Source organism: Cucurbitaria berberidis (assembly GCF_010015615.1).
Source record: "Cucurbitaria berberidis CBS 394.84 unplaced genomic scaffold K460scaffold_3, whole genome shotgun sequence".
Classification (NCBI taxonomy): domain Eukaryota; kingdom Fungi; phylum Ascomycota; class Dothideomycetes; order Pleosporales; family Cucurbitariaceae; genus Cucurbitaria; species Cucurbitaria berberidis.
Genome location: NW_024468937.1, coordinates 1,274,833 through 1,295,165, shown reverse-complemented (window position 1 = coordinate 1,295,165; position 20,333 = coordinate 1,274,833). Strand labels below are relative to the sequence as shown.

The window sequence follows — 20,333 nt, the reverse complement described above, 5'->3', positions numbered from 1 at the left end:
GCGCGGATAATCTTGTCCAGCAAGATGGAACACTACCTGCGCTATTCTCAAATGGGTACAGCTACGTCGATACGACCTACGGATCATTAGCGGCGTGATATCTCCCTGCACGTCAGATAGCTAACATGACCAACCGACAATGCGCGCGGATTATGGTAGTGTCGGTTCACCGTTACACAATCTTCTCTCTCATGCTCTACTCTTTCCTTCTCTGAAATCACCGCGCACTCAAGATACCTCCTCAGATTAGCCATAGACAATCAGGTAGTTTGAAGTAGAAGCGCTTTTCAAACCCTTCTTTCCTAAGATCACAATAATGGCAAACCTAGAGACCCAACCCCCTCCCACCAAATTCCTCCAGCTGAGCTATCCAGTGCCTCGTGTCGTTCTCGCGACAATGTCCCGCCCAAAGGATCTCAATTGCATGAACACGAGCGCACACTGGGAAATGGACGCTTTCTGGAAATGGTTAGATCTCGAGCCTTCTCTTACAGTGGCCATAATCACTGGCTCAGGCCGTGCCTTCAGCGCAGGTGCTGATCTGAAAGAGTGGGACAACAGCATGGCAGCGGATGCGGATCCAAAAAATAGACTGGGAAATGCGCCTGCATTCAAGCCGTTGAGTCGAAGATTGGGGAAGAAGCCGGTGATCGCCGCGGTCAATGGGCTAAGTATGGGCGCAGGGACAGAATTCGCAATCAATTGGTGCGTAGAAGGTGTAGAATGTGCATTGCAATGCTCACCATGGTTTGGAACAGTGATCTCGTCGTTGCGGCCGAGAACGCCTACTTCGCCCTTCCAGAAGTCAAACGCGGCGTGTCCCCTATTGGCGGAGCACTTCCACGCATCATTCGGACGCTTGGCCTTCAACGTGCGAGTGAATTTGCGCTCACAGGCCGAAATGTCTCAGCGAAAGAACTACACAGTTGGGGTCTTGTCAACAGCGTGGTTCCGCTCGAAGGTCTCATAGCAGAGGCGGTCAGGTACGCGACCATGATCGCAGAGAACAGTCCAGATGCGATCATCTGCACGAGGGCAGGCCTCAGAGAAGGTTGGGAGAGCGCCAGTGTGGAGAGGGCTGTTGAGATCACGCTCGAGCGGGAGTTTGCACAGTTGCAAAGAGGAGAGAATATTCTAGAGGGCTTAAAGGCGTTTACGGAGAAGAGGAGGCCTGTTTGGAAAGCTTCGAAATTATAGCTATATAACTTTGGTAGTACATCTAGACGGACGTACTTGTTAGCATTTATAAGGCAAGCTACCTGTAAAGTTACTATTTAGACTAATATAAATTAATAAGTAGAGAGATGATATGAGTGTCTAGCTTCATGATTACCTCACCGTAGCAACAAATAATTACTTTCCCTCCTGCTCAGTGCAAGAGGTCGTTCTTTATCGATTGCAATACTGCGGTACCGTACCGTTGGTTGGGTATCAATACCTCTGTTATGATTTGCAGACAGCTCTACAAGCTTTATACCTTTTTCTTCTTCTCAATGCTGCGGGTTGTAGTGGTGTTTGTAGGGTAGCGTTGCGGCTACGTGCCCTTAGCCATGCCCATCAGCTCCGAAACAGTTCTTCAATCCGTCGGACAAGTCTACTTCCAAAGGAGAGTGATTTACATTACCTAAGTACCCAGTAGAACCGAAGCGTTGGCGTCTGCAGCGTGTAGAGAGCAGATTGCCACTCACCGCTCGCCAAAAGAAGCTTAGCTGCCGGGGAGCTAAGCTTTGGGACAAGCTTCATTTGGGGATAGCGTCGGTTGAGACCCTGCGATGACCTATGTACTTTCGACGATAACACAATAAATAGTCTTATAAAGACGAGCTTGCCCCCGCCTTGGGATTACCACTGTATTTTTGCTTACTGCTGAACCTCGAGCTGCTCCTCTTGCTTATCCTTTGTTCTTCTAGCAGTAACAGCTTGAAGAGCGAGTGCGAGCTTGAAGCTGTGGTTGGCTCCCCCGCATTTGAGCTCCGAACAGCTTCCACGCCTTCTTTCGAATTTCCGTGATAGCACACCCAACGAAGTCGCAGCCACAATGGCCTCCCTCCTCCGTACTGCAGGACGCGCCCGGTCTGTCCTTGCTCGCACAAACACCCAGGCTACCTCCAGAAGAGCGCCAATTGCGGTTCAACGGCGATATGCTTCTGCTGCTGCTGCCGCCGTTGCGGACAGCGGAGAGCAGTCGTTCTTCCCCGATGAGCCCAGAGCGCCAACCGTCCAGACGGCGATTCCTGGACCAGAGAGCAAGAAGGCTATCGAGAGACTAAGCAAGGTGTTCGACACGAGGAGCTTAAACATGATGGCCGACTACTCGCGAAGTTATGGCAACTAGTACGTCTCCAGTACCTCTCTAGATATGGGCATAGCTGACAAAATAAATAGCATCGCTGACCTCGACGGCAACGTCCTCCTCGATGTATACGCCCAAATCGCCTCCATCCCCGTGGGATACAACAACGCCTCTCTCCAGCTCGCAGCCACGTCACCCGAAATGGCGTCCGCGCTCATCAACCGCCCCGCGCTCGGAAACTTCCCCCAGCACGACTGGGCCGACATCCTCGAGAAGGGCATACTCTCCGTAGCGCCCAAGGGCCTGAACCAGGTCTTCACCAGCCAGTCTGGCTCCGACGCCAACGAGCTCGCATACAAGGCCGCGTTCATGTGGAAAAGACAGCAGCAGCGAGGCGGGCCAGACGCTGAATTCTCCGCCGAAGACATTAGCTCGTCTATGAACAACAAAGCCCCCGGCGCGCCTGATCTGTCCATTCTCTCCTTCAAATCTGGCTTCCATGGCCGCCTGTTCGGCTCCTTGTCAACGACGCGCTCCAAGCCCATCCATAAAATCGATATCCCGGCTTTCGACTGGCCGCAAGCGCCCTTTCCTTCGCTGAAATACCCCCTCGAAGATCACGCAGCCGAGAATGCAAAGGAAGAGCAGCGCTGCCTTGACGAGACAGAGCGCATCATTAAAGAATGGCACGCCCCGCCCGCCGCCGTAATAATCGAGCCCATCCAGAGCGAAGGCGGCGACAACCACGCGTCCCCCAACTTCTTCCGGGGCCTAAGAGAATTAACCAAGAAGCTGAACGTGCTCTTCATCGTAGACGAGGTGCAAACGGGCGTAGGCGCGACAGGAAAATTCTGGGCGCACGAGCACTGGGGCCTATCGAGTCCACCGGACATGGTGACTTTCTCGAAGAAAGCCCAGACGGCTGGATATTACTTTGGCAACAACGACTTGCGGCCTAATAAGCCGTACAGGCAGTTCAACACTTGGATGGGCGACCCCGCCCGCGCTATCCTCTTCCGCGCTATCGTCCAGGAAATCGAGCGTCTTGATCTCGTCAACAGCACCGCTGCGACGGGTACGCATCTCTTCGGCGGCTTAAAGCGTCTAGCAGAACGCTACCCTAAGGAGATTCAGAATCTGCGTGGTCAAGGCCAGGGCACGTTTATTGCCTGGGATAGCCCGCGCCGAGACGAGGTGCTGAAGAAGGCAAAGGGCCAGGGTGTTAATATCGGTGGATCGGGCGATGTGGCGGTGCGGTTGAGGCCCATGTTGATATTCCAGAAGCATCATGCCGATCTGCTGCTCGAGAGATTAGAGAAGGTCTTCCAGTCGTAAGGGAGAGTATTAGCGTCTACAAACTTTACGGAATACGCTGATGATTTGGGTATGGCGTTTTTTTCAAGAGCGATACAAGCACGTCGTTATGTTAGAATGGAGTCACTTGATGGGATTAGTACACGAACTGAATGATTAAAGACACTGTCCAAGAGAACAGCATCACTACATGCATGACCTTGTTCTACTTGACGGGCCAACACTGATGTATCACTCTGTCGCCATGAGTGTTCCGCCACGAACTATCTTCAAAATCCAGAACAGCCATCATTCATCCGAGTGTTTATAAGAGGATACCTGAAGTGCGTTCACAGCCTTATCTCAGAACACGACATCCAATCATGTCACGCTGAATAGGAGGGCATCCAATCGCCTAACTAGCACTCACCGGTTGGAAACCCCTGCCATCCGCCTCGTGCGGGGCTGAGTATACTTTTGATATCACCGCATCAGTCCCCCAAGCAGCTTTCCTAGTCAGTCGTGCACAATGTCGATTGATAGCCAATTCTCACTGTCCCTAGAGCTTACTAAGCTTATCCCATTAAGTCTAGGGGCTATTGGGACAACGTATGAGGCGGCGATGCGTCTAGCGCGAGATCTCCAGGTAATCTTCCTTGACAACTCAATAGGCAATATCATGTCAACAGTCTGACGTTTAGGTATAGAGCTCTGGATCCGATATTGTGGTTGAAGAAGACCTCGCCGAGATGCTGGGTCGAGCTCGTATAGTTGACAACGTGGTATCGTCTTTCCGTGCAGAAATGGCAAAGCCTGACCCGTCTATCACCTTGGCAAGTGGTATATTTCTCTCCAGAGGACCTGGCCCTACCGTGACGAGAGCCCTTACTGAGCCGGCGTATCTCTCGACAATAATACTGTGTGAGTTAGACACCGCTTTGCCTCATCTGAAATAATGTGTTCCCTAATATGGCCCCGGTTAAGGTTCCTTCTTCGTCTCGATTCATGAGAAAAGCTCACTTGCAGCAACGATCACACACTATCTGGAGACCTTGGCAGAGGAGACACCGGCTAATGCTGCAAAACGTATGGTTCCAAGTCTTGATTCCGTAAGAGGTACTTTACGGGCGTGTGAAAATCAGACAGCAGCTTACCAATGGCATTGGCGGATGCAACTACTATCTGCTGCTGCAGCCCTTGGCTATGATGAGTCCGAAATGCAATCAACCATACCCCCGGTCGTATTTCAAGGCCTCATGGCTTTGCTTCCGTTGGTTCAGACCCTTCCCGAAGACCGGACTGTGATGATCGAGACAGGGCAAGGGACATGCGCCATTGTAGTCTGGGCTCATCTCTTACTGGGACTGCGTGTTGCAACGAGATTCTACGACCGATCCCGCAACAAATTTGTCGAGATACGATTTCCCTCCAGGGGTGATCTAGCAGACCAGGTGTTCATCTACTCCAACATCACTCATCAAAATTGGACCAACAAGGAGTTGCAAGGAGTCCAGGTAAAGCCCTCAATTACCTTGTTCTCAGCAAGCACCAAAGAGCAGCTCATCCAGCTAAATGTGGATCTACGGATGGACATGATACATAGTAATATTAGAGTTCCTGCGATGGGCTTGGGTCAGCATTACCTGGACACCGTTACCATGCATCACACGGGGAGAGAAAAGGTCATGGAAGAGATAAGGTGCATAGCATGCAGTTTTGCACTCTGCATGTCGCGCAAGATGTTCGAAGAGCCAGTAGGATACGGCATATTTGCCAATGCAAACAACCCAGAGTATCCAATCCAGACCCCAACAAGCAAAATCCTCGATTCGGCTTGTATGCTCTTTGGTTTGAACAATCACCAACTCTCGTCTGAGAAATGCGAACAGTACGCTTCTTTATACTCGGAGGCAAAATTAGTGGATATACCAGACGCCCCGGCATCTATCAGGCCGATCTTGCAAGAGTGGAATGGACTTCGTGTGGGCAGCTTCGTATCACTCAACAATAAATGGCCGTATTTCAACCACATTGCGACCGAGCTGAGTATACTCATACTGGCGTTTGCGAAGGTGTTGGACCTTGAGGCGTGCGCAGAACTTCCGCTTTCCCCTCGCATGACGCTCATTTCCGGATCAGAGATCAAGGAACGACTATCCACATGGGATGGCAAGGTGAGTTTCATGATAGACCAAAGCTCCTGGTTCGAGGTCATTGCTCTGCTACTCTTGGGGGAGCGCGGTGAGCGTGTCGATGTACGCACTACAGCCCTGGTGAGCGAGAGTGGATGGAGTCTTTTCGTTAGCTCCATGGGCGATTCAGATCCTGCTTTTGTTGGTTAGTTCAACCCAATGTTCCAGCGAAGAGATTAGTCTTATTAATCCATTTTCAAGATGCGAGCAGTATAGTCATCAAAAGAGGTACTCCGTGGCGCAACGGGATATGCAAGCAACGCATCATTGACGGACCGCAGTCCGTTTTGAACTACGCAGGTTGGACCCAGTGCGGGACGTTTCCCAGCACAGCAACATTGGAGTGTGCTACGCCGATGGAATTTGGCCGACCTAAAATAGGGGAGCTCAATGACAATTTCGTCATTCAACTTCTACTGCAGACCACTGGCGAAGGTAAAACGATCCGGTGGACTGGGTATAGAAATCTCTGGAGTTCGCTTTGGACGATACGGAAGACATCGCCATGCCATCACCCAAATCGACTTGGAGCCACCCTTGAGCTTCAGCCAGGTTGGATCACAGTGACCGGGCGTTGTTCAGCTCTTGACAACGCGAACTATACGCTAGTCATCTTTATGACAGCCGGCAGCCCCCAATCCAGATGGAATGCGATTCATGACGTGGCCCCAGGGGCTTATCAAGCAGGTTACGAAATCTTTCTACGAAGCCTTGATTCCTGCTTTAGTTGTGCTGCTGAGGAGGCTTCACGGCAGCCTTCAACCTCTTATCTGTTATTGTGATAGCTGGGAGATGGTATATTGTTAATGTCGAGGCACATGTAAGATCGCGTGTCATAGGTGAAATCGAGCATCGCCCGTAGAGTTTTCAGGTGGTAGAGTAATAAGTCGGATACTTAGCATTCTCTTTGACACTCGGTCAGCGGATACAAGGTGGATTAAACGCCCTCGCTATAAAGAAGAATACAATGAATACATTGCTCGTGTTAGTATCGGAGTTCCGCGAGTCTTCAATACTTTCCTATGATGCTGGCGCACGCACATTTCAAAAAGCCCCGCTTGCAGATGCCGGGGCTGTGAAGCAAGATCTCAGGGCCCCTGGCACGAGACATTGTGTTGAACAGCACATCGAACGTTTGAAAAGTATATATTTATCGACCTCACCTGATCATCCTCGCCATATTCGTGTACTTTTTTTCCACATCACCCCGCATCCCGTGCGCTGCCTATGTTCAATCTCCCCCCCACCCAGAAATCTCCCAATCAATCGCCAAGCAAGGACCCGTAATCGCCCCCCCCCCCGCATATCTACAGTATCCCCCCCTCATGTCGAAAAGTAAATGGGCAAAAGCATAAAGCAGTGGAGGCAGGTCCTGGGCGAAGAAAAAGTAAAAATCGTCCAGTCCCCACCTCACGGGTATCACTGTGCAAGATACAGTCCGAACCGAACCCGTTTCCCCAGTCGCAGGCAAAGCAAAAAAAATAAAAAAAATAGGATACCGTGATGAACGCCAATATACAAAAACGTATATGTGTTTGCAAAAGGAAATTTTGGCCGTAAGTTGAAAGGTTTGCCGCCAGTAGAGTCGATGACGCCAAACGCTAGATGGGAAAGCAATCGAGTGTCTAGTAGGATGTGTGAGGACATGTTGGCAGTGTGTAGGTTGATAGTGGCGGGAATCGAGGCAGCCTTGAGCATTACTCGGGCTTGTCAAGATTGACGCGCAGGCTGTATTCGAGTTTCTCCTTTTCACAGTATTCGCTGAGAAACTTGAGGCCGAAGCGTACTGCCTGAATAGCAGTTGTATCCGTCGATATAGGAAGAAAGTAAGGTCCCGACATGCGTGCGCCACTGACCTTTTCTGGCTCTCCAGCAAGTTTGGCGTTTGCCTCTCGCGCAGCGTAGGTTTTCCTGTAGGTGCTCTGTAGATCTTCCATTGGTAGTGCAACGCGAGCTTCTTGGTAGTGGCGGTGCATCTTCGTTGTATGGTCGGATAGAAGAGCAAAGTTCTCTGCTAGGGCGGCGTGCTGTTTCGCGAGTTCGGCGTGGGCGATATCCTGGGAGAAATCGGGGGGTCTCGTGTTGGCAGCGCGCTGTGAGACATGTGTACAGATTGCAGATGCGATGACGGAGCTGAGATAAGAGCGGAGGCCATCGAGGTGCTTGAATTCTTTTGTGCTGCGAGCATAAGACAGACACAATGGCAGTAGCGTCTTCCAGGTTTGCTCGACTTCTCCGGCCCGACCACGGAGGTTTAGTGACAGATCTTGAGCGTAGTATGCTGCCATGTAAGATCTATTTGTTGTTAGCAAATGCCTTGTGTCTTTCGACTGGTGGCTTACAAGATGCACTCCAAGTTGATGACGGCCGCACGCTTCTCATCTTGCTTGGTGAGCTTGTTGCCTGCTGTAGTGAGGATCTTGGTAGCTTCGTGCTTGAGCGCGCGTCCCATTTGGTTCAGCTTCATTGATGTCTGGGCTAGCAATGATATATCAGCCTGCTTCTTGCCGTTCAACGGGGCAGACGTAGGTCCGGCCTTTGCGTCGATCCTTGCCCCTGCGGGAGTTGCGCCAGAACGACCAGGGGTCGCATCATAACTCTCAGTCGAGTTCGTCCGCAGCATACCGATTGCCTTGGGATCTTTCTTTGGAGTTCCATATTGGGATTGGCTTTTCTGTGCGCTAGACTTATTCGACAATGCTGGAGAAGATACAGTCTGTCGAGCAGGGGTGACCGGCCCATCTTGGCTGGACTGGACCTTTTGACGTTTCGCGGTGGCGACCGAGGACACATCGTCGTCAGTACGTAAGCGCTTCTCGGGGGGCTTGGTGACAGTGACTATTGGCCTAGTGCTAGACGTGGGCGCCGGCGTAGAACTGGGCGTTGTGGAATCATGTCGACGTGCTGCAACTTTGGGTATTTGTTTCTTCTTGATTGTGACACCATCTGCAGGCTTAGGTACCACCTCTTCCGGGGGATCTTTAGAACTATCTTGCCGATCTTGCTTCCCGGCATTTGTTCTCTTCGGAGGAAGGCGGAGGATCTGTTTGACTGTGGGCGCCTTCGTTTTCGAAAACTTCAGTTTGACAACAAGACTGGAGTCGGTATCTTCAGTCCCACTGGTAGCTTGGGTTTTGGGCGAGATTTTGGGCGAGTTTCCATTCAAGGATACTGATCGTGGGCGAGTTTCAGACTTTACAATGCTATGATGGCCCTTAGACCGTGCATCCGGCACACTCAATGTGCTCTTCCGGTCTGACGAAGATGTAGACGCATTTGAAGCGGCTCGTGTCCGCTGTACCTCCAATCTGTCTAGCTCTGCCTGAATGTTGGAGGGTAGCGTAGGTGATAGGATATTGGGGAGTCCATAAGGATTGTCCAGAGGGTCATGCACTGGCGATAATAGTGGAGGCAACCCATGCGCCAAAGCATTCGAGGCGTTCGGTTTGTCGATTTTGATCATCGTCTCAGACGAATCACTTTTTCGGGGTGATGACAGAGGCCGCTGCTGTTGGTCGGAGTGAGGACTATCGTGGTTGGTCTTGTCTTCTCTCTGCCCTTCGCGTGGGTCATTGGAAGATCTGTCACATATTAGCGCCGCGTGCTGATTTGAGGAGATTCGTCTCACTGTTTGGGCGACTTGGGCATCTTGCTCTGCGCCGGATCAGACAGCTTCTCCGACTTTTTGACGCTACTGGATTGCTCCGATGCGTGCTTCGCTGGGTCGAGATTGGGAGAGACGACCTTTGACCCAGGAGTAACGGTGCCGTTGGCTTGCTTCACTTTGAACGCCGAGAGGTTCATCTTTTTCTTGACCGCTTGATTGCCTGTATTCGACGCCTGCGATTTTGCCCGCTGCGGCTCGGGCTCATCCTCTTCTCCCGCCTGTAGCTCGAAGCAGTCTTGGCAGGGTTCGCGGTAGAGATAGGTCCGGTACTGCATGTGCTCCTCGTCATGGCGCCATAGACGCCCCATCATCCAAGCATTGGCTTCTTGTTGTGAGTGGTATCTGTACGGGTCCATGGAGGGTGTAGAGAGTATGTAGGGCACGCGCGGGACGGCGGCTTTGATACGTTTGAATATCTTGTCCAGCTTATCGACGTCATCTTGTTGGTCGTTCGACAGATGTTTGCGCTTGAGTGATCGCGTTGTCTCCACTGTGGCTTCTGGTGGTTCGGAGCCCGACATTATGTGCTGCGTCTATTTCTGCTGCAGAAATCTGTCGCAGGGAGACGACGTCGCAGGCGGGCGGTGATATTTCCAGTAGGACGTGTGAAAAGGGTGGAAGATCATTAAGTTGGTAGGTGAAGCGGCGGAGGGCGGGGGTTGGATGAGGTCGCGGTGAGAGATCGCAAGCGTGGTCGCATGCGCGGTGAGAAGCGCAACTGCTTCCTATTGTCTCAATATCAGCACAATCGTCGCCACGGCCTGGTATTGTCGGCGTCGGTGAAGAAGTATCTCTCACCCCGATCACAGGCGGCTACCTCAGCCGATGCGCAAGTTGGCTAATGCTGCAGGAGAGGAACATCGCTTGGACCCTATTCAGCGCCTCTAGCAATGCGACTATGTACGCAACGTCCCTGGTGGTTCGTTCGTGGAGGCGGGCGGCGTGATGTAAATGTACACAAAGTTGTCGCGATGGCTTGCTTGGTGGAGGTGACGAGAGGTGCGTGCCTCGATGACAGGGGTGTTGCGTCTGGCGTTGATCTGATCTTCGGAGCCAGCCCCCTAGCCCAACCCCAAAGCCGGACGTAGCACAAAGTACAAGACGACAAGTCTTTCCCACACCTACGAAGTCAAGTCTCCTAAATTTAGTACCGGGTTATATAATACATCGCCTACTTATTGTCGTTTTATACTCTAGACAAATGCGATCAAGTGCCATCACCGCTTCTTCTCAACATTGCACAGCAGGACCCCTGATTCAAAGACGTTGCGACCTCCCTGTATTTCACTGAGAGTGTGCCTGTTCGAATTGTGAGAGAAAATTTCTTTCATCCATAATGGGTGCTCTTGCCAACGATGAATATGTACAAGTAGGAAGGCATGGGTGGCTAGTTACGACGTGAAGTATTGTTCACCTACGCCAACACAGTCAAAATGCGCCAAAGGGCCTAGAGCTCCTCGTCCTCCGTCTCGTCATCGTCGTCTCCCGCAGGCGGGGGAGGCTTCTTCTCTCCGTCTTTACTTCTTGTCGTCAGCCTTCCAAAAGGCAGGGATCGAGGCGGCGGCACTCCTTCGCTTCCTGGCTCTTCACCTTTGGATCCCTTTGCGGCTGAGCTCGATCGGGCAGTTTCCGATGATTTAGCTCGTGTCCGCGGCGCTACGTGCTCATCCTCTGCGTCCGTCTCGTCGTCAGACGGATCTGGCGTAGTCGGCTCAGGCGCATCCTCGTCGTCTTGCTCCTCGGTCTTGGCTTGATCAATCTCCATTTGGTCGCTGTCTGGGTCTGGCTCAAGATCTGGCTCCGCTGTTTGCGCGGGTGCTTTCCGTTTTGACGTCCGTGACGCGCCGGCTTTGCGTGTCTTGGGGTCGGTTCTCGAGGCCTGAACGGCGGATGCTAGGCAATATATTAGACATGCGTGATAACTGCGAGGTGCTAGCTTACCTGTCGATTTTTCGACTTTGGCTCCGGCTAATAGACGACTCTGGTCCCTGATTTTCCTCTTCTTGTCGTTTAGTAGCTCCATGAACTGCTGAAGCATCGCCGTCTCTGTCTCATTCTTTGTCTTGATGAACTCTTCCAGTTGAGCATTGAGCTTCGTTATTGTATCCTGCTCAGTGCTAAATCGCGCCTTCAAGCCTGCCATCTCTTGCAGCGTCTGGGCGTGTGCTTGGGCTGATGCTTGCGCCCAGTCGAAAGGATTGAACTCGAATTCTTCATCGCGAGGCAGGATGATCTCGCCCAATGTGACCTGCGGGCAATTCATTAGCCTAGCTCCGTATACTGTTGTTAAGCTGCTCTCACTTTGATGCCTTGCACGTCCTGTCGGATCGACAGCTCAAGGTTGTCGTTTTTGATGGCGTACACTATGCGTACGCCGTCCAATATGCCAGTCTGGCCATTTTCAGGCTGTTTCTGGAGAAAGAAATGAGATAAAATGGTCGCCCACTCGTCATCGCTGCCCTTGAACTTGTGCCTCAATCTTCCAAGATTGCGTTGCTTGACTGGGGACGCGTTAGAAACGCGATATACCTGATACGGGAGCAATCTTACTTGTTGTCACGTATGGACTTTCGCCCTCGCAGCCAACAAGCCGGAGATCAAGTGTATTTGAGCCCTCTTGTTGCACCTCGATCACGACGGTTTGCCCACGACCGCTAGCAGGCTCGACGGGCACGATGCAGCGCACATCCATCTTTGGCACGTGTGATGACGAGCTAACTGCAGACTGGCGATGATGTATGGCGTGCGTGTAAGTATTGTGTAGAGGGTGTGTTTCAGTAATCTATGGGAGTAGGATGATGCCTGTCACTATGCTAAGTGCGCCAGGGAACAGGCAGTGAATGGCGTTTCAAGTGGCGCAAGAGTTGTATCGCGCCGCTCACTCACGGGGCTACTCGAACTTTATAACAGCTGGAGGGGCGTGAAACGCGTGCAGTGTGAGCCCTGGGGAGCTCTGAAGGCAGCAGCTGCATCAAGCTCGTCGTCGTCGTCGTCGTCGTCGTCGTCGTGTTGAGGTTGTTTAGGCAGCCAGCCGCGTAAAACTAGAGTCAAAACAAGCCAGTTGGGCCCTCGTGCCCGCCGCACAACCCAAGATACTCGACAACAGCACCCATAATTAGTATGGTATAGATCGCAGGCGCTGCTATGATGCGGGGACGACTTGGTCCTAAATTGGCTATATCCCGAACCCCATCGCACTGCTAAGGCTTCTGGTGTTGTGGGTGGGTGGACCACGCGTCGAGCGCTTGGGCCGGCCCGTGCCCAGGCGCGCTCCTCACCGTCTCTCGCTCTCTCTCTCGCTTCTGCCCACCACCCAGACGGCGGCCCTGCATGCGGCCCCAACCTCGCTCGTTTCTACACTTCACACACGATCCTGCTTTTCACACGCCCACCAACGATCGCGCGCCCACCATGGCAGCGCCCAACCGCAGCTTTGCGCAGCGCATGAGCTCGCTCACCTCCAACAGCACCAGAATGGAGTCATGGGATGACGGCGACTTCGACGATAGCGACGGCTTCCTGTTCAAAAACTCGACGATGCAATCTCTCTCTTCCAGAATGAGCGTCCGCTCCGAGGCCGAGTCCAACGACGACTGGCAGGTCCTCATCACGCCCAACGACGAGCCTTCCACGGCCAGAGCCATCACGAGCGCCGCGAAACGAGCTGGGATTCCCATTCCCGCGTCCATAGCCCCCAACGCCCTCCTGGGCGGCACAATCAAGCGACTAGGCAAGAAATCTTCCAGTCGCAAAATTGAAGCAGATGACGACTTCGGCATCGACTTCGAGCTTCCCGGCGACGCGAGTGGTGTACTACAATTGAAAGCGCCAACCCCACACACTCCGGACTTCGATGACTGTGGCACGGAAGACTGGGGAGAAGGAAGCCTTGGAATTCGATTCGCTGGCACGCGCAATGCCCGCGGCGGCGCCCGTAGTTCGTCCGCGTCTGCCATGAGCCCGAGCCTGGGTAGCTGCATGACCTTTGAGAGCGAAGACGATGATCTGATGGGCCTTGTGCTGCCCAACGAGCCGCTCGATTTTAATTCACGCCTCGAGAAGCTCAAGAAGAGCGAGCAGCTACCAACACCAGATGCCTCTCCCCTCCCGCCGCCGCATCTACGTGAACTGCCGCCCACTTCTGCACCCAAGTCGTTCCTTATCGACGATGGTCCGTTGTCGCCTCCCGCCGCGATAACACCCCCATCACCACCTTTCGAGAGCCAGACAACGCCACCAAAGGCAAAGCCTGTAAACGACGAAGAAGACTTCATGGATGGTCTTGACTTTGGCGGCGATGAAATCTTTGATAGCCGGAAGCTCACCCTGAACCGGAACGTAGTCGTGAAGAAGCCAGCCTTGAAGCCGACAGCACCTTCTGCTGCTCGCCCTTCCTCAACCATAACATTCACCGACAGGCCAACTATCTCCCGGATACCAAGGCCACTTCCCCCAAGCCGCACAAGGCTTACTCCCGTGTACGAGACCGGTGCATCCACCCAGGGCCAGAGCAGGGTAATGCCAACAACTACTAGTGCGCAACTCCTGCGTGCAAAGCGCTCGGCTCCTGTCCTCCGCAACACCAATCTGAGCCAACCTTCGCGAATGCCCTTCCTCCCTGCCGGCAACTCGACCGCTCAATCGCATCATGTCATGGCGAAGAACTCACAGCCGCATCTTCGGCGCGACTCCGACCCCCGCCGACCGCAATCACCCTCCATGAGGCCTTACTCTCGTCTGTCTGGCGGCCATCAAAACGAGACGCCCAGCCGCGCAGGGGTGAGACGTGATCTGGCTCCCTCTGCCCTTGCACGTCACCCACCTCCGAAGAAGCTAACGCAGCCTCAGCGAAAGCGGAATTTTGGCGACGGACACGAGTTGGACTTGTTCGACGATTTGCCCACGTCAGCTACAAAAGAGAAACAATTCGAAAAGGTCCCGCGCAATGTAGCGAGCAACAAGACGTTGCGTCAGCAGCCCAGCAATTCGCGCCTGCCCATGCCGGATCGAATGACCACTCCACTGCCTCAAACACCACGAAGTCCACCCAGGATGGACCACACGCCTCGGTTTGCGCGTGATACTGCGGCTAGCAGAAACGCGCGTGAGCAGCGGTTGGCAGGTACGAGGTCACGACTAGATGGCACAATAGCACCTAGGCCCATGAGTTGGGCTGCACAGGTCGTCGCTCGTAGTCCTCATACTAGTCCAACTGCTCACCGAAAGAAACCCACAGGTCAAAAGCCACAGTTGATTAGGCAAATGACCCAGCCATTTACACACAGTGAGTACACCACGCACATAACATGCTCCCAGTCGACTAACGCTGGAACAGATGAAAAAGGCATGGTGTACAACCCAACCCTACAACGTTGGGAAGGAAATGAAGAAGCTCTGGTCTCCTTCTCTCATCCAAACACCTCCACCACGACACTCGCGTTGACTACAGCGAGTACCCCGACCTTTGCACCACCAGGCCATCCGCTCAATCGTGTACACGACCGCTCGCACTCCATGTCGCACACAGCATTATCATCAATTCATGCTGCACAAAAGAGCTTCTCGTCTCGCGCAGCCAAACTTGCTGCTGCGCCAACGCCAGCGCCAGCGCCAATTCCTGTACCATCACCTCCACGACCAGCATTGATCTCACAGATCTCGGTACCGCGCGGCGTTCAATACGAAGGACGAATGGTATTTGATCCTGTCAAGATGACTTGGCTAAAAGCGGCCCGTCCGTCGAACGACCCGCGATCACCATCAGAGGCGGATGAGGAAGAAGACCCCTTCGCTGGCCTGGACGACCTGAAGGACAACGAGAGTGTTGTCGGCAACAACGCCACAGGGGGGGCTGGCACACCAAACCCTGACGAGCCAAGCTTTGTCGGCGAAGAGTTTGATGTCGGCCCCGGCTTCATTCGCAGACAACGTGAAGAGGAAGCTATCTGGCGACGACGAGTTGAAGGCTGGGTTGGCGGCATCCGCGACACCGGCGAGCAGAGGGGCGGCTGGAGATGGGCGATTCGCGACTTCGCCGCCAGCGCATCGGCGGGTGCTTCGGTCTACTAATGATTTGTATATGCCACGCATGCTAACGACGATATGATTGCATCACGCATGACCGGACTATGTTCCAAAAAGTAATGAGGTGTCTGGGGCTGTCTTTATGATATCCCGAGTGTTATGTTGGGCGTGTTGGATAGCCGCCTCACTCTTTACGACGCATTATGACTTACGACTCTACATTAAAGATGGGAGCTCCATTGCACGGATACACGAATTTTATGACCTTTTCTCAGATAGTGTTTTAGATCTATCTTTAGCATTGAATACAGCTACTAATATCACTTTATATATACAACGGATTGTAGAGGTGCATCACGTAAAACAATGTCACGTTGGCAGTCGCTGCCTCCACCTTACTATTCAATGGGCCAGTCCGAAGCATCCACTAGCGAGTGTGCACGGGCCGCCATGCTCGAAGGCGGGGTCAGCCACGACCACGAAACACGTCAGACATTCTCCTTCACACAGTCCGTGACTCACAATGTCACGCTCAGATGACCCAGGTCATTACTTCCAGACTACGTACGACGTCTCTTCCAATCCTCCATCTATCAGCTAACTCGCAACAGCTCAGCACTCGAACAAATAGCACGGAAGGCAGCCAAGTCGAACAACACCAACGGCAACCCAATCAAGCTCCCCTCCAAGATCCTCGCCATAATCGCCGACCCGCAAGATGACAACCAGATCTATGTCGCAGAAGCCGCGGGCTGTGTGAAGCGGATAAACATTGAAGTCGGTCAGACATCTGTTCCTCACTCCAAGACACGTTTTGTCCGTACTCTTAGGCAGCAGCGTAACTAACCATCAGTTTTTCACAGACGAATAAGGTATCTGCCACCTTCTCTGGGCCCCAGGCGCCTCTTACGTCCGTTGCCGTTTCACTCAAATCAGACACAATATTCGCGGGTTGTTGGGACAAGTCGATCTGGTCATGGACGCTCTCCACGCGGAAGCCAGGAAAGCGGTTCCAGGGGCACAGTGACTTTGTCAAGGACGTAATAGCCTTCACGTTACAGGGTAAGGAGGTTTTGGTATCAGCCTCTCAGGATGCGAGCATGATTGTTTGGGACGTCGCTACCGGGGAGAAGCTGCGCACTATCAAGGGACACACACGAGGCATCCTAGCACTCGCGATCGATCCAGCCGACTACGAGCCAAATAAGGCATCTGTCACCCTCTTCAGTGCAGGCAGCGACCGAGAGATCAGACGCTGGACTATTGGGCTCTCCTCGGCAGTCGAAATTCAGCCTTCGCCTCTCATTGCCCACGAGACGAGCGTTGACGCCCTGCATTTCGATTCGGACGGTGATCTATGGACAGCTTCTGCAGATAAGACAGCGAAATGCCTGTCGAGGGGCCGAGAATGGGAGGAAGACTCAGCATTTGAGCATCCCGACTTTGTGCGCGATGTTGCCGTCGATGAAGACGGTGGGTGGGTAATCACAGCATGCAGGGATGAAGAGGTTCGCGTTTGGGACAAGGGAAGCGGAAAGCTACATCACACCTTCACGGGCCACTTCGAAGAAGTCATCGGGCTCTTACTACTACCAAGACAGCGACTAGTCAGCGTAAGCATTGACGCAACAATCAGACTATGGAGTCTGAAGTCGCAAGACCTAGCCAAGGCAATCACAGAAGCCGAAGATGAGCGGCTTGGTAAGGAAAAGGAGAAGGTCCCTGAGCAGAAGGAGGGCATGTTAACTATTGAAGAAGAGGCAGAACTAGCCGAACTCTTAGAAGATAGCGAGTAGTCACCGGGGAGCGGGCCAGCGATCGAACGTGCGTTGCCAGGACCCTACTGGTACTCCGATCGAGCTTTCTGGTCGCCTCACCTAGGTACAACAAGATGAGACACCGGAGCAAGCACAGCCATGCCTCAATCCACAATCGGGTCCCATTTGCTGAAAAACAATGATTCGGGACCGGCGAGCACACAATCAAGGCTGGATGATTTTGAGTATCTTTGAACGCTTTCGATATGAAATCATTCAAGATACTAACTTGACTCAGCCGAGATCGGACAACCTCACGGTGATACGACGTGGGCTATTGCCGGGTGTGGTGGAGATCCATGGTTGGCTTTCCCGGTCCTCTGCATAGAGTTTCTCGGTATCTCCCCATTTCGTTCCCTCATTTGATTCGTGGTGCTATTTAATCGGTGTCTAGCGCTTGTGGTTTCCAGATCATGACCCTTTCACCGGACCCTCGCTCGCATCAACACGTGATCGCGCATAGGCGCACTCCCCCAAGACTAAAGTTCGGCTTCAGCTACACTTCACCTGCCTAGCCTCTCGCACTACCCTAGTACCTAATTCTTCGCCTCGCGCCTTCCTCGCTCTGACCTTCCTCTACCTTTACTCACGGCCAGTCCTGCGCCACGCGACGCTTCTTTCTCCTTCAGCTCGCGCTTCAACCCTCTCTTTTGCCGGTAGACCCTTCTCCTCATTCATTGATTCACACCTCGACTTGGACAGCTCGCCACTCATCTTGTCCGCGACCATGCCCTCTCCATTCTCGGCGTGTTCGTTTGCGCGGCGGTCCCTGTACCGATTTCTCTTGTGATCACTTGGTGACTCAGGACAGCCGCAACAATGGACAAGATGCTTCGCACCAGGGAACACTCGTTGTAACCCCGCCACCAGTGCTGACCTTTTCAGGACAGTGTGTGTGGATGACGCCGCAGATATTGGGCTTCGTGCCCTGACAGACCTCATGGCCCTTGGCATGTTGGCGTGAAGGCAAGCTTGTCCCTTGTTGCGGCAGAAACTCATGTAGGAAGTCCTGGGCATTTCCTATCAATCAGATCGTGGGTGTAGAGAAGCACATGGCAATGTGTCTTCTCGCATACTGGACGTTGACGACTTGCAGACCATCAGCTGTATCCTACACTAAGCCTGGAGAAAGGCCAGCCTCCTCTACGACAGGTGCCACATCGCGCACTTGCGTGTCACTGTGACAGCCCCGCTACTTAGTACCCTTCTGAGGCGAACAGTGGAAGATGCCAACAGACATGGAGCTACGCCACTACCTTCGGGTGGGCTGCTCTCCGACAGGCCTTTTGGTCCTTGGTGATATATTTCTGCGTAAAGGCGACTGGTTGAAACGGCTTCAGCTTCATGGATACAGCTGATGGAAGCTGCGCAGCTTCGGCTACAACTGTCGACTGCAAACGGGTGCTTTGGTATGTGCCGCTTACCGGATAGTACTTCATCATCGAAAGAGTTGGAGCTGCCGGACGGCACGCCCGTGATGGGCGGACGCTCCACTGCGTCTTCCTCTCGAGAAGCCAGGCCGACCGCAATGCGGTCGGTCAAGTACCATGCACCGAGAAAGGTGCAGGTCATAGCGAGGCATGTCTGAACTGTCAGGGATCCATCCCGCCACCAGTGCTACTCTTTTCAGAGGGCGAGCGTGGAAGAAGCCTGCGATATTGAACGAACCATCGTTCTGACAGACCAATAGGTCCATGGCACAAGTGGCAGTTCAGACATTCCTCGCTCCCAGACGCCATAAGCTTGAAGATAACCTTCGGCTTAGGTTCGTCCCTAATGCGCTCACAGTAGTTGGCCTCCAACGATCTGGGCGCATCCCGGAAGGTTGGTCTCGAATACTGTTCTTGATGCGCTTTCTGGTCATTGCTCTCTTGAGCATTGACTCAGCCTATAGCCACCATTGGCTCCGGCTTCGTGGATGCTAAGACTCCCTTGGATGTTAAGGCTTCTTTGGATGTTGAGACTGGATCCAATCCTCATGTCCTGTTCTGGCTCGAAGTGTGGATCTTCCTGTCGCTTGCCCTTACCAGTCTGAGGTAGAGTATCTTTCTCGCGCCCTTGGATGGTTCGCGTGAGGAGCTTGTATGTCAGGGAACGGCTTGCCGTAGCCCCGTCACCAGTATCACCCTTTTCAGGGAGATGAGTGTGGAAGATGCCTGCGATATGGAGCTTTCTTGGAAGTCTCCGATAGACCGCAAGGTCCACGGCATGTTGCATACAAGCACCCTTGGACGCACATCACCCCTTTTGAAATCGTGTCCCTTCTAGCCCACTGTGGCACCAACTTCCGGGTTTTCCCGTACTCCCAGGTTCAACCTGTTGTCTCTCCCGGGACCATTGTCCTACGAGCCGCGCCGACCGCGCAGAAGAACTTGTCTTGCAGGGAACGCTTGCGTAACCCCGCCATCAGTGACACCTTTTTCAGGGTGTTGAGCATGGAAGATGCCAACAGATATCGAGCTCACCCACTACTTTTCAAGTAGGCGGCGTGAGTCTCTGACAGGCCGAAAGGTCCATGGCGAATACGCAGACAAGAAATCGTGTCTCCACCCGTCCCTGACCCTTTGAGCTACCATAGTGGCTCTGTTTTCCAGAGCAACCCACTTCCAGCCCCGACTCCTTGTCCAAATGTCCTTGGCACCTTGTTCTTCCTCTAACCAACGCCCCTTGTGGCACCCTGCCGCCCCGACAGCGGGACAGCTGCTGTGAAGACTGTCGGGAGAAGAATGGATCGGGCGTTTAACGCTGGTCGATCGCAAGAGGTGGACGGGCGGTAGAAGTCGGACCCTTGCGCCTCCACGTGGTGCTGCCTGGATAGTCGACTGTCTCTGGAATTGAGAGATGGGAGATGAACTAGATGCTTGGGACGCAACAAAACTGTAAGTCATGTCTGTCACCTTTCGTGAATGATTTGTCTCTACTCACTTGTCTCGTCGACCATTTCTGGGGGGCTTAGACTGCACTAGGTGCATGGCATTATGCCTAAGAACAACCGACGCTCAAGGCGCTGCAAGATAGATTGGGCGAAGATTTTGCTTTGCACAGGG

General features: G+C 53.1%; 7 protein-coding genes across 7 annotated transcripts; 5 read left to right on the top strand and 2 right to left on the bottom strand.

The window, feature by feature from the left end:
• Positions 1-316: 316 nt before the first annotated feature.
• On the top strand, positions 317-1,197 carry K460DRAFT_285182 (enoyl-CoA hydratase/isomerase; the record flags this gene model as incomplete). The annotated part of the gene is made up of 2 exons (XM_040928792.1): positions 317-705; positions 759-1,197. 2 exons carry the CDS (start codon positions 317-319, stop codon positions 1,195-1,197), a joined length of 828 nt encoding a protein of 275 aa, XP_040787524.1.
• A 603-nt stretch (positions 1,198-1,800) lies between these two features.
• On the top strand, positions 1,801-3,704 carry K460DRAFT_416313 (4-aminobutyrate aminotransferas-like protein). The gene is made up of 2 exons (XM_040937792.1): positions 1,801-2,334; positions 2,386-3,704. The coding sequence occupies exons 1-2, from the start codon at positions 2,039-2,041 to the stop codon at positions 3,626-3,628; spliced, it is 1,539 nt and encodes a 512-aa protein (XP_040787523.1). The 5' UTR covers positions 1,801-2,038; the 3' UTR covers positions 3,629-3,704.
• Positions 3,705-3,931: 227 nt separating this feature from the next.
• On the top strand, positions 3,932-6,653 carry K460DRAFT_101189 (uncharacterized protein). The gene is made up of 5 exons (XM_040926492.1): positions 3,932-4,101; positions 4,150-4,232; positions 4,294-4,507; positions 4,571-5,923; positions 5,980-6,653. Exons 2-5 carry the CDS (start codon positions 4,209-4,211, stop codon positions 6,558-6,560), a joined length of 2,172 nt encoding a protein of 723 aa, XP_040787522.1. The 5' UTR covers positions 3,932-4,101; positions 4,150-4,208; the 3' UTR covers positions 6,561-6,653.
• A 440-nt stretch (positions 6,654-7,093) lies between these two features.
• On the bottom strand, positions 7,094-10,437 carry K460DRAFT_365890 (uncharacterized protein). The gene is made up of 4 exons (XM_040933265.1): positions 10,244-10,437; positions 9,407-10,170; positions 8,121-9,359; positions 7,094-8,073 (listed from the first exon to the last, which is right to left on the bottom strand). Exons 2-4 carry the CDS (start codon positions 9,964-9,966, stop codon positions 7,476-7,478), a joined length of 2,397 nt encoding a protein of 798 aa, XP_040787521.1. The 5' UTR covers positions 9,967-10,170; positions 10,244-10,437; the 3' UTR covers positions 7,094-7,475.
• Positions 10,438-10,560: 123 nt separating this feature from the next.
• K460DRAFT_336754 (uncharacterized protein) lies at positions 10,561-12,622 on the bottom strand. The gene is made up of 4 exons (XM_040930984.1): positions 11,996-12,622; positions 11,747-11,946; positions 11,387-11,693; positions 10,561-11,338 (listed from the first exon to the last, which is right to left on the bottom strand). Exons 1-4 carry the CDS (start codon positions 12,135-12,137, stop codon positions 10,893-10,895), a joined length of 1,095 nt encoding a protein of 364 aa, XP_040787520.1. The 5' UTR covers positions 12,138-12,622; the 3' UTR covers positions 10,561-10,892.
• A 137-nt stretch (positions 12,623-12,759) lies between these two features.
• K460DRAFT_336752 (uncharacterized protein) lies at positions 12,760-15,816 on the top strand. Its single transcript, XM_040930983.1, has 2 exons — positions 12,760-14,729; positions 14,781-15,816. The coding sequence occupies exons 1-2, from the start codon at positions 12,776-12,778 to the stop codon at positions 15,512-15,514; spliced, it is 2,688 nt and encodes an 895-aa protein (XP_040787519.1). The 5' UTR covers positions 12,760-12,775; the 3' UTR covers positions 15,515-15,816.
• Positions 15,817-15,992: 176 nt separating this feature from the next.
• Positions 15,993-17,265, top strand: K460DRAFT_405234 (WD domain-containing protein; the record flags this gene model as incomplete). The annotated part of the gene is made up of 3 exons (XM_040936822.1): positions 15,993-16,033; positions 16,081-16,285; positions 16,333-17,265. The coding sequence occupies 3 exons, from the start codon at positions 15,993-15,995 to the stop codon at positions 17,263-17,265; spliced, it is 1,179 nt and encodes a 392-aa protein (XP_040787518.1).
• Between the last annotated feature and the right edge of the window lie 3,068 nt (positions 17,266-20,333).

Coding starts and splice junctions, on each gene's coding strand:
- K460DRAFT_416313 (XM_040937792.1), top strand. CDS start 2,039: ATGGCCTCCCTCCTCCGTACTGCAGGACGCGCCCGGTCTGTCCTTGCT. Junction 2,335..2,385: donor TCGCGAAGTTATGGCAACTA/GTACGTCTCCAG, acceptor CAAAATAAATAG/CATCGCTGACCTCGACGGCA.
- K460DRAFT_101189 (XM_040926492.1), top strand. CDS start 4,209: ATGCGTCTAGCGCGAGATCTCCAG. Junction 4,233..4,293: donor GTCTAGCGCGAGATCTCCAG/GTAATCTTCCTT, acceptor GTTTAGGTATAG/AGCTCTGGATCCGATATTGT. Junction 5,924..5,979: donor TTCAGATCCTGCTTTTGTTG/GTTAGTTCAACC, acceptor TCCATTTTCAAG/ATGCGAGCAGTATAGTCATC.
- K460DRAFT_365890 (XM_040933265.1), bottom strand. CDS start 9,966: ATGTCGGGCTCCGAACCACCAGAAGCCACAGTGGAGACAACGCGATCA. Junction 9,360..9,406: donor ATGCCCAAGTCGCCCAAACA/GTGAGACGAATC, acceptor AATATGTGACAG/ATCTTCCAATGACCCACGCG. Junction 8,074..8,120: donor ATCAACTTGGAGTGCATCTT/GTAAGCCACCAG, acceptor AACAACAAATAG/ATCTTACATGGCAGCATACT.
- K460DRAFT_336754 (XM_040930984.1), bottom strand. CDS start 12,137: ATGGATGTGCGCTGCATCGTGCCCGTCGAGCCTGCTAGCGGTCGTGGG. Junction 11,694..11,746: donor AGGACGTGCAAGGCATCAAA/GTGAGAGCAGCT, acceptor AATTGCCCGCAG/GTCACATTGGGCGAGATCAT. Junction 11,339..11,386: donor CAAAGTCGAAAAATCGACAG/GTAAGCTAGCAC, acceptor TATATTGCCTAG/CATCCGCCGTTCAGGCCTCG.
- K460DRAFT_336752 (XM_040930983.1), top strand. CDS start 12,776: ATGCGGCCCCAACCTCGCTCGTTTCTACACTTCACACACGATCCTGCT. Junction 14,730..14,780: donor GACCCAGCCATTTACACACA/GTGAGTACACCA, acceptor ACGCTGGAACAG/ATGAAAAAGGCATGGTGTAC.